Source organism: Hydra vulgaris, chromosome 07 (genome assembly GCF_038396675.1).
Source record: "Hydra vulgaris chromosome 07, alternate assembly HydraT2T_AEP".
NCBI classification, from domain to species: domain Eukaryota; kingdom Metazoa; phylum Cnidaria; class Hydrozoa; order Anthoathecata; family Hydridae; genus Hydra; species Hydra vulgaris.
In genome coordinates, this window is record NC_088926.1 from 12878252 (window position 1) to 12890765 (window position 12514).

The following is a 12514-nucleotide window of genomic DNA, read 5'->3' on the forward strand; positions in this document are numbered from 1 at the left end:
GCCGTCATGATATTTTTTTGATGTTGTTTGATTATTTATATATATATGTATATATTGATGAGGTTCTTAACTTCTTCAGATTGGTATAATTAAAGTTCGATTCTGTAACTGTAATAATTTTCATGATTCTTGATTTTAATGATTTATTAATATTTTCATTTATAGTTTTTATTATACTAAACTTACCTTTAAATAAATATAGTTTTTTTTTATTTAATTCCATCAATAATTTTACTTATTATAATCACACAGTTTGTTAAAGCAAATTCTTTTTTATGACTTTGTATAATAATATTTACTATTATTTTAAATAATTTACACTTAAAATTAGAAAGTTTAATTTTATATAGTTTTATTTTATTATCAGTAATAACAATAATACTATCTAAAAATTTAATAATATTATATTTATCTGTAGAAATTCAAACTTTTTCATTATTAATTCTTATTAATTCTAATAGAAATAATATAAAAAGTTTAGAAGCAAGTTTAAAATATTTTATCTTAAGCAGTATTTCATCTGGATTTTTTCTCTCAGGTCTTGCTTATTTATTCAAAACCTCAATTTTGTTAGATTTAAATTTGTTCAATTTTATGTTTAATAATTCATCTTCTTTTCACTCTTTTAGTAATTCTATATTAATTTTATCTCTTTTATTTAAATTAGCTTAGCTCCATTCCATTATTGAATTGCTGATATTTATGAAGGATCAGATCTTGTGTTAATACTATTGTTATCTTCTTTATGTAAATTATCTATATTCATTATTTCATTGAAATTTAATAACAATTTTGAAATGCTTATGCTCTTAGGAGCATTATCAATAGTTATTGGAACTGTTGCTGAATTTAATTAAACTAAAATAAAAAGGCCAATAGCTTATAGTGGTGTTTCTAATTTTAGATTTAATATTATATCTTTCTAATTTTAGATTTAATATTATATCTTTCTAATTTTAGATTTAATATTATATCTTTAAGCTTAAATAGTATAATAGGCATTGAAATTTGTTTATTATATTTACTTATTTACAAATTTATTTATAATCATGATATTAATATTATACAAGAACAATATAGAATTCATTATAGAATTAATTGGATATTTAAGATATTAAGTGGATATTTAATGAACTTTAACAACTGCTTTAGTTATTATAACATTCTCTATAGCAGGATCCCCCCCACCCTTTTTTTTTTTTTCTATAGCAGGAATTCACTCCTTTTTCTATAGTAGGAATTCCCTCCTTTTTTAGGGTTTTTAAATAAGTTTATTCTTATTTCTACTTTAACAAATTATAACTATATTATAGCAGGGTGTTTAGTTTATTAATTACTTGTATTGGGGACTTGTATTGGGGAAAGGTTTTTATTTAAGAATAGTAAAAATACTTTTATTCCAAAACTTTTACATTTCTTGAAACAAAATTATTTCTTTAAACAAAAATAATTTATATTTGAATTTTATCTAGGTTTTACATTATATTATACATTATTCTATTTATTAAATTTTTTATTTCTTTTTTAACTTATTTACTAAACTTATAATATAATTTTGATTATAATTTTTTTACCTTTATTTAAATGTATATTATGTGGGTTTTTTGGTAGATTTTTTGGTAATAAGGACGCTAAATTAATCTCTTTTATCATTATTATTACAACATTTACAAATTCTTGAATTGTTTTTTATGAAATTGACTTTAATAATAATTTTTTATACTATGGCCTTAACTTAAGTTGATTTAATTTAGGATTGTTAAATAGTTCATTTAATCTAAAGTTTGATTTAATTGCTACAAACATGTTTTAATTACTGAAACAAGTTTTAGTAATTATTGTTTCATTTTTTGTTCATTTATTTTCTTATTCCTATATGGAAAGTGATCCTCATTTATCAAGATTTATTTTTTATCTATCATTATTTACTTTTTTTATGATAGTGTTAATATCAAGTTCAAACTTAATTTAACTTTTTATAGGATAAGAGGGGGTAGGATTCTGTTCATATTTATTGATATTAATTGAATAATTTTTGGTATACCAGAATACAAGCTAATAAATCGGCAGTAAAAGCAATGATTATAAATAACTGGGAGACATTGGGTTATTAATTGAAATAATATATTTATGAATTTTTACTGGGTCTTTTTGAATTCGATGACATATTTATAATTTCTATTTTCTAATGATTTTCCTATTCTTTATATCCCGTTATTTTTCATTTTAATTGGCGTAATAGGAAAATCTGCTCAATTAGGCTTTAATATGTGGTTGCCTGACACAATGGAAGGACCTACTCCAGTTTCATCTTTAATTCATGCAGCTACAATGGTCACAGCTGGAGTATTCCTAATTATTAGAATGTCACCCGTATTTGAACTCTTATCTACTATATTAATTTTAATAATTATTATTTTATATTTTATTTGTTATTTAGCAATTATAATTGTAAATTGCAACTATGGAAATGGTTCAAAAATGATTTAAAAAAAGTAATAGCATATTCTACTTGTAGTCAACTAGGTTATATGATTATGATTTGTAGGTTTTCTTTTTATAGTTTAAACCATAGATTTTTTAAAGCATTATTATTTCTTAGTGCAAGATCTATAATTCATTCTATAAATGATGAACAAGGCATGAGAAAATATGGTGCTTTAAAAAACTTTCTGCCTTTAGTATTTTTATAACTATAGGGTCTATAGCATTATTAGGACTACCATTTTTATAAGGTCTTTACTCTAAAGATTTAATTGTCGAAGTAGCATTATTTTATAATTTTTATCTTTTTCCGTTTGAATTAGTATTAGTACTGTATTTATTTTGCCTTTTATTTTTTAATATTAATTTATCATAGTTTTATTAATAACCCACAACAAGATAAAAATAATTTTACTAATATACATGAAAGTGATTATAAAATTATTGCTTCATTAAGTTTATCAACACTATTTTCTATTTTTTTTAGATACATGTTCCAATTTATAGTTATAAAAGACAATTTTCCTAATATGGTCTACAATATTAGTAGACTATTACCTTTTTTTCTAATATAGTCTACAATATTAGTAAATCTTTTTTTTCTTAGTATATTAGGAATTATTACAGTTATAATAATATTTAGTAATTTAAATAAAGCTTGAAACATTGTTTTTATCAATTTTTATTTATTAATTTTTATTAATTGATATTTTGACATATTGATTAATCATATTTTTTCAAAAAAATGAATTAGAATATAAAATTACTTATAAATTTATAGATAACCAAATCCTATAAAACTTAGGGCCATTTTATTTTAATAAGACCATAGGTATAATTTTAAATTTATCTAAATTCCATTTATTCTTATATTTTAGTTACATGTATTTTTTTTATTATCTGTGTTTTAATAAACAAATTTTTGATAATCAAAAATTATAACACATTTTTTAGGATTAGCAGGAATGTCTAGAAGATATGCAGATTTCCCAGATAGTTTACTTGAAATACTATTAGTTAGTTAGGTTCAATTATTTCTATCATAGAGTAGTATGACTTATTTATGTAATTTTTGATGTAATTTATTTAGAAGAAAAATTTATTTCTTGAAACAATTTAAACGTCGAAAAAAAAAACTTTAGAATGATCATTAAACTGTCCTCCTAGTCATCACACTTTTAACGAATTACCTTTTATAAATCATTGAACTCATTAAAAAATAGGGAATAAAAAAACTTCTCGGTTTCCTTCTTTTCTAAAAATGGATCAAGAATGGAATAAATATTGTTCTCTATGGTTCAATGTGTTTTGGAAAAACCTGTTTATAAAGGCGCCGAAGACCTTTCAAATAAAATTGCAAAAAGAGATATTTGTCCGGATTGCTATACTTGAGTATCACAAGGAATTCCACATCCTTGGACAAAGTTAGAAAGACAAAAGAATTTGACGGCCATTGTAAGATCAATATCCTACAACGCAAGGAAAAGTTCTGTCCAGTTCTATCAAAGTTTTGAGCACAAATGAATCAGGGAACACTTTAACTTTGAAAACTTTTAGTTCAAAGCAACTTTTTGTCTCTGTCGGAAAGACTGAGGTTAAGAAACCTTTCTTTTCTTTGGATAAGTTGAACAACCTTCAACTAAAACTACATACCAAGTGAGGTTTTGATGCTTAGAAATTAAAAAAAAAAGTTACTTATGACTTTAAAGTCAATTTTTTAAATAATTTTGTTTTGACTACTAAGTAATCGCAATATGATTAAAGTTGCACACTTTCTGAGGAGTGAAGTAGAACAGAAAAGTGTGGAATCTGATTTCCATATTAAACTGACTAAGAATAACATAGTCAGTTAATATGGAATAACAAGCTGATTGGAAAATCATTCGATGGTAAAAAATTCCCATTGTTATTAGGAGTAGATTAAAACAAAGAGGTAAGTAATCTATTACCTACAATATTTTTAAATAATTAGAATGCAATCGGCATCATTCATTTTGATTTTTTATGCATGTATAGTTGGTAAAAAAAGATACTCCTATGGTGTATTGCAATGACGTTGAAAAGCTTGTTGCAACGGTGCTTCATCACAGACATCATGAAACAAATGATGTTGCTATCAAATTAGGTGTCGATTGAGGACAGTGATTCCTTAAAGTTACTCTATTAATCAGCCTAAAACCAGAGTTAGAAAATAATAAAATCCAAAAAAAATTGAGAAAGTGTAACGGATATGCGTTCAAAGAATTCAAAGATTTAAGTATACACTAATAAACAATCCGTTTTGCCTTCATTGAACAAAAAATACCATAATGGTTATGGTATTTTTCAAAATTATCCGCAGATTATCTGCGAATAATTTTGGACAAACTAAACATTTCTTACTTAGATTACACAGTATCTGAAAATCTAAAGGTTTTGCTTCAAATGGTTAGAAAACAAACAGCAACATCAAAACACCCTTGCTCGTTTTACATGACCTCATCTCCTAACTTTCAAAAAGCTGACATTATTCTTTAGAATCTTCGTGCAGGTTGTACAACCAATGAGGCAAAATTTAAAAAAATGCAAAAATGTACATAAATGTTGTTCAACCTCAATGGAGGTTGAACAACATTTATGTACATTTTTGCAAAAATTTCGATTTGCAGGTAGCTTGTAAATTACAACATTAACCTCCTATGAACAATTGTTAAACATAGTTTATATATATATATATATATATATATATATATATATATATATTTATATATATATATATATATATATATATAATATATATATATATATATATATATATATATATCAATATATGTTGACGTGAAAAATATAAATAATAATCTAACCATATAGACAAGAAAATCTTTTTTTACGGCGATAAAGTAATTGTAGCTAACCTTATCGGACCCCTAACATCCCACCCTAGGGTACACTCTTAAAAAAGTTCCGGTAACTTATACGAACTTTCAGGCGTTTTGCCTGAACTAGTTTGCTTCAAAAAGTGCCAGACGAATATTCAGGCAAATCACCTGAACCTGAACTGTTCATTAAAAAAACCTGAACAACTACGATAGGTAACCTGAACTGTAGTTCAAGAAAAAGTTCCGGTAAATTATACGAACTTCAGGCGTTTTACCTGAACTAGTTTTCTTCAAAAAGTGCCAGACGAACATTCCGGCAATTCAGCTGAACCTGAACAACCGCGATAGGTAAGCTGAAATAGTTCTTTACAAAAACCTGAACTGGCGCAATAGCAAATATGAATCCGAACTAGTATTTAAAAAAATTAAATATGTAAGAAAGTTGCTTATAATGAGAAAATTTTCGGAGATTTAATATTTATATAGACTTCTTTGTTTCAAAAAAAATATTTCTAATATATGATCTAAAAGTAGAAGAATATTCAAATAAATTTTGAGAAATAAGTTTTTTTTCCCAAGTTCTTCGCAGTAACGAAAATATCTTTTTTTTAAATGCTCAAGTATATTCAAATAAACATTTTTATAATAATTTCAATAGAATTAAAAATATCATTACAATTAGAATTTACATGTCAGATATATTTATGGATAACAAATGAAAAGTTTATTAGAACTTTTATAAAAACTCCATTTTTTTAAGCTAAGTTTTGATTTTTTAAACATGATTTTTAAACATAGACTTAAAAAATAAGCTGTAACATAAGAGTTTGTTTATATAAAAATGCTTTCAGTCTACAAGTAATTATTTTGAGTAAGATAAAATAAATATTTCCAAACAATTACTAGATAACTGTTATACAAGGTAACTTTTATTATATTGTGTATACCAATATGACTAAACTAGCCATATTGGTACACTTAGTCACATATATGTACACATCACAAACTCAATATAAATTACAAAATAAAAAATTTATTGGTATCCATTAAAATAAAAACATTTAAAAGTTTAACCACTTCTTAATTTTTCATTAACAAACAATGACAGATCACTTCCACCTCTTGACAACGGCAAATTGTCATTAATACCCATAACTACACGTTGTAAAAAATGTAAAACATGTCTGCACTCTCGCGCTTATTCAATATCGATAACGAAGTATAGTTTCAGTAAACGGTCTACTGCACTCAACATGCCATTTCTAATAGGAATAACATTGTCTTCTATAAAAATAAAGGACTGAATCAAGTTGCCTCGAGCCCCTAGTGTAATAACAAATGGATGCATGAAAGAGGTATGTCTATTTGCATCAATTATAGTCTCCATAGCTGTAGTAAAAACAAAAATAATTAAGATACAATATAGTAGCGAAATTATTATTGATCTAGTTTATAGCAGATACCATTTAGCTAGAAATATTAAATTTAAAAACAAAAAACTTACAGGAAAGATTTGAATAAAGTGAGCTGCAACTTCAGCTGTAGACGGTCGATCCTTATTTCTAGGAGGCACTTGAAGAATGTACGGAAGCAAGTGAAATGCAAATTCCATATTTCGATCTTTGATTTTTAAAAAAATTTAAAAATTCAAACAGTACATATTTCAGAATAAAGAAAATAGTTTTAAATAGTTAGTGAAAGTTATAAAATATAAAAACAGTAATTAAAGAAGACAATGTGACATACCACTTGAAGATATTAGTTGGCTGTCAAGCTCTAAAAGTAGTTGCTTAGCCATTGGATTCGCCTTTCTACGAGCCCAAGTAATAACATGAGGGGCCATATTCTCCCATTGCATAAGCAAATCTTGAGCATTTTCAAATGTTGCTGTAAACTCTCTCTGAAACTAATATAATGATAATTAAGAGTCCTTAAATGTTTCTCAAACAAAAAATCAATTTTACTCTAGTAATACTCCAATAGCAGTAATCCAAGACATTAGGATATACATTACAAATGTAAAAAACAAAACTACTTACATCAAACCCTAAATCTTTAAATGGGGGGAATTTCCGAATAAACTTAGGTATAAATAAAGGCGGTTAGGCGAATAAACTTAGGTATAAATAAAGGCGGTTTTGATGACATAATCCAGTTTCTTCGTGATATTCTAGTTTTTTCAAGAATAAATTGTTTTCGATCATACTGAATGTCATCAAATGACAACTCACTCATAATGTTTCGCTCTTCATTTGAAAAAGGAACTAAAAAAAATTGTTAAGCATCATTTGTTGTATATATAAGTATGACTTACACTTTTATTAGGCTTACCTGCAACATCAAAAGTTGTTGGGGAAATAGATTTTCGTTTTCGAGTAGCTTGGGCATGGACACCATCAAACGTCCTAATTGTTTTTTCAGCCGCTGAAAATTTTTTCAGCCGCTCCTCGATATGTCCATGAGGTGTTATTTTCTTTTTTTTGCCATTCACTTCAACTTCCTTATAAGCGCAATAGTAATTTTCCTAAATATTTAAATAAGGATAATGCAGTTTAAACAGCAAAGAAACTAATTACATTTAGATAACAAAGTTAAATAACATACATATCCTAGAGGTCCATTAGAGTGCAGTTTAGGAAAAGCGTTAATGATTGACATAGCAAGATTTGTTTTTGTTGCTCTTGATGGATACCTAAAGTAAATACATAATAAAGTAATAATAATAACCATAATATTTAAAAAATGTTATAGATTTAAGTTAAACAGATAGATTTCCTACCTGGTTACTTAGCATTATTCACCAACTTAACATTTATTTATTCTGTTCATTTTTTTATATAATCTTATTATAAAAAAGTGTTTGAAAAAATTTACTATGCATAAAATATTCAGAAATAAAAGGATATTTAGAGCAAACTGTAAAATCACATGTAATGACTTACAAGTTTCCAACTTTATTGACCATTATGTTAACAAGAATATGATAACTTTATTGACCATTATGTTAACAAGAATATGAACCATTTCAAATCTGTACTTAAGTAACATTCCAGTTGTGTCATATTCAACAATGACAAGTTTACCTGTCTGATGCTCATCAAGCAATTTACGAACATCCTAAAAAAGAAGAAATTTTTTGAAAATATTTTCAGAAACTAAAATTAGTCCTTATAGTTTTAAAAAACAGTTAAAAATTAAATTAAAAAATTACAAATTTGATATTGTCTATTCGAAGTACTGGAGTATGAAGAACATCGCTATCACATGAATATGTTGAATCTGAAAAGGGATTGGAATTTGATATATAACTAGTCTGATTAAGTGAAACATGGTTATTTGCAATAGTGAAATCAGTTTGTGAATAATCTGCCTGCGCATAATCTGTGGATTGTTCCTAAAACATAACAAATAATTCAATTTACTTAAACTTACATATTGCTATACTTTCAAAATTACTAAAAATAGCTCTCTCTTTATATATATATACATATATATATATATATATATATCAACCCTCGGAATTAGGAAAAATGAGGTCGGCAATAATTTGCCGACCTCAATCTTTTTAAGGCCGGTATCAGATCGGCAAAAATTATTTGATACAAAGGTCTGACCATAAAACATAGAAACGAGGTCAGCAATTTTTTGCCGATCTCAAATACTTTCAGGTCGGCAGTTAGGTCGGCATTGCCGAATGCCGACCCTAATTCCGAGGGTTGTATATATATATATATATATATATATATATATATATATATATATATATATATATATATATATATATATATATATATATATATATATATATATACATATATATATATACAACCCTCAGAATTAAGGTTGGGATGCTGACCTAAACTAATAGCCTCCCAGGTCAGCCATTATTTATCAACCTTGCTTCTATCTTTTATGGTAAAACCTTTGTAAAAATATGTTTTTGCCTATTTAAAACAGTTTAAGGTCTGCATTTTATTTCCAACTAATTTTATTTTTCTAATACTGAGGGTTGTATGTATGTATGTATGTAACTATATCTATAATAAACAGATTGTTTTTGCCATAGAACTTATCAGAAAATATTAAACTATGTATAATAAATAATTACAATATGGCCAGATATTTCATGGGGTAGGTATAGAAAGTTATCTTGACATAGTTGATGATTCAAAATAATATGCATGAACTGGCAATTTATTTTCAAACAACGCACTGCATTAAGAGGTTTGTATTCTATTATGTCACATGTTCTTATACATAGTTTTTGGTTATCTAGTAAACAACAATAAGATAAAGATAGATTGCAATAATTGTGGACAATCCACTTTCTTGTGAAAAAATACACAACTTCACTGTGAACAAAAATCTGGTCAATGTGAGCAAAATTTGGTTCACCATCACTATTAGAATCATAAAGAATTGTTTCACATGATCTGTATTTCTGGCCCAATATGGTAACACAATCAACAGCTAAAACTTCACTTTCTTCACCAATAAAGGGAATAATTAGATTTTTGTTCTCTAATTCTGAAACTAAAAACACTTCACCATTTTTTACATCAGCAATGGTTTTTAGGGGACCATGAGTCATCCAAGCTAAGGCATGAGCAATTTGATGTCTCTTTGCAATTGAAAAAGAAATGTTCTGAAAATTGCAAACAATATGAGCTAATCTTTTTGAAAAATTATGTTTGGCTTCATATCTTATAACAATCATGTGAAGAAGAGGTCCACTTCGTTTTATAATAGTTCCATAATGAATCATTCTGTGATGCTTATAAAGAAGTTTTTTCTCAGGATAACATTCTTTCATCAATGAATGATGTTCCATTACTAGTTCCTCAATATATGTGATTTGTAAACAATTTAAATTTGGAGATAAAATTACATCACACAATTGTTTTAAGATTTGGTAAAGTTTCCACTTTTGTGTATCTACTTTATCAATAACATCAGACAAAATAAGTGGCAAATACATAAACAGTGTAAGCATCTGAGTAGAGTGTTGACCTAGTAAAGAGTCAGTACTTTTCATGCGTGACTCATTAATAGTACTAGGTTTTGAGCTGCAGACAATACCATAATCCATAAACTTGATGCGCCTATTCAGTTCTGCAATGGACATACATTTGACATCATATAACACATGATAAAGAAACAATTTAACTTCACACAGAATAACTCCTTCAAAAATATCATGCATTATGTCTGCAGAATCATTTGAAGCAGGATGATAATAAGGCAATTCAGTTAAACAACTAAACCGTTTAATTCCACAATTCTTATTAGAAATTTCCCCACTTTGCATCTGGTGAACTTGAGAGTTGTATAAAATATCGGTTCTTAGAGCTTGTTTGTCTTCTTTAAAAACATGCTGGATGTCAACTTTTGATATCATACACATGTCACATGGAAATGAAACAGTGCTGAAATTTTCCATATATCCTAGTATAGAGTGCAGACCTAAATTGTCTCCAACAATTTGAGTTAGCAAACATCTAAAGTTAGTTTTTTTGCCATCCATAAAAATATCAAATCCTTTGTCATGAAGTTTTTGCAATTCATTTACAATCACTTTTATCACTGGCTCTGCTGAATATTTCTTTATGTCTATTGCATGAGTTAATGCTAACATATGAATATTGTTTAAGGATGAGTTTGCTGCGTGAGGAAAGTTCTTTATCACAAAATAAAAAGCACCAAGTTATGAATGTCTGTTTTTGATCCAAGAGGATTTGTGGTCTCTACTTCATCGAAGTATATTTGAATAAACAAAGGGAAACTTTTAGGAAATTTAAATTTAGCATATGCCATTAACTTTTTACCATTTTCACCACAAAACCAATCTTCAACAAATTCAAAATTAGATACTTGCTCTACTTTTAACATACTCATAGCTTTTGGCTGTAGCAACACAAGCTTTATTGTGCTTTCAATAGGTATGTAATAAAACAAATGCTCTACAACCTTCATCTTTTCTCTTACAGTAACTTCCAACTTTAATTAGTGGCTGCTTGCAGCCTTGTTGGAAGCGAAGATGTTTAAAAAAAAAAAAAAAAAAAAAAAAAAATCTTTTACCTTGACTTGTATTTGCTTTTCAGTCTTTCTGTCACGTTTTGTATCCCATCGTTCACCCATTGAATGTGGTACTGGTTCAACGTAAAGGCCTTTATTTTTCAAATATGATAATATTCGATGTTGTGAATCAATTCCACTAAAAGGTGTTTTCCATCTGTTAAACTCTTCTGTTAAGTTGTCTACTACATGCTTCTCACACCTACATGTTTCCAGTACTGAAACTGTTTTACCTAGTAAATAACTAAGTATGTCTTCAATTAGGTTTTGTGAACAGTTCTTAACAAACTCTGAAGTACTTAAAGGAATAGAACTAGAAGACATTAAAGCCATAATAAATTTTAATGCTGCTTGTGATATGCCATACTCATCAACAATAGGTGAGGCAACATCTTTAATATTTTTCTCGCATCCTTTGTCTATTTTAATTTTACTTTTACCTTCAGAATTAGGTGTTACTGGATTTTCACAACTTATGTTAAATGTTCGATCAATATTAACTACAAAACCGGTGTGATCTTTATTTATATGTTTTCTTAGCATATTAGATGTAGTAAACAATCGTATACAACCACCGACATTACACCGAAGTTGACAAGGCTCAGATAAAAGATGAACATTTCTCAAGTGATTTATGTAACAAGCAACAGTTGAAAAATCTTTGGGGCAAAGGTAACAACACATCGACATCCTTAAAAAAAGTAAATAATAATATTATGTTCACCTTTTGTGCTGCAATGAGAGACTGAAGCTTTATTGCTTGACCCATTTTTATTCCAATACAATGAAACAAAACAGAGTTCATTTGCAAAAATGCATCTCCGTCAATATCTTCACCTTTAAATATTAAGTTTACGAAAGATAACATTTTCAAAGTTATTTCAAGTAGTTAAATTTATGTATTAAATACTTACTCGACAATTTTGCTGTTGTTTCCACAGAAATTCCTTTTGAAATCAAATGATTAATTAACTCTTGAGTGTTTAAGTTTTTTATCATTACCGAGCACATTCTTTTAAAAAGCAAAAAAATTAAGATTAAAAGTTCAGGTTTATACAGGCTCGTGCGTTTTGTCTAAAGTTCAGGATTAATTTATA

General features: G+C 27.0%; 1 protein-coding gene across 1 annotated transcript; it reads right to left on the minus strand.

Annotated features, from left to right (window-relative positions):
• Positions 1-6212: 6212 nt before the first annotated feature.
• Positions 6213-12109, minus strand: LOC124806310 (uncharacterized). Its single transcript, XM_065801089.1, has 9 exons — positions 11421-12109; positions 8554-8736; positions 8285-8459; positions 7947-8034; positions 7674-7866; positions 7382-7606; positions 7089-7248; positions 6847-6962; positions 6213-6731 (listed from the first exon to the last, which is right to left on the minus strand). The coding sequence occupies exons 1-3, from the start codon at positions 12105-12107 to the stop codon at positions 8307-8309; spliced, it is 1023 nt and encodes a 340-aa protein (XP_065657161.1). The 5' UTR covers positions 12108-12109; the 3' UTR covers positions 6213-6731; positions 6847-6962; positions 7089-7248; positions 7382-7606; positions 7674-7866; positions 7947-8034; positions 8285-8306.
• Positions 12110-12514: the final 405 nt, after the last annotated feature.

Coding starts and splice junctions, on each gene's coding strand:
- LOC124806310 (XM_065801089.1), bottom strand. CDS start 12,107: ATGTCGATGTGTTGTTACCTTTGCCCCAAAGATTTTTCAACTGTTGCT. Junction 8,737..11,420: donor AAAAGCAAATACAAGTCAAG/GTAAAAGATTTT, acceptor GTTATGTTTTAG/GAACAATCCACAGATTATGC. Junction 8,460..8,553: donor GAATAGACAATATCAAATTT/GTAATTTTTTAA, acceptor CTTCTTTTTTAG/GATGTTCGTAAATTGCTTGA.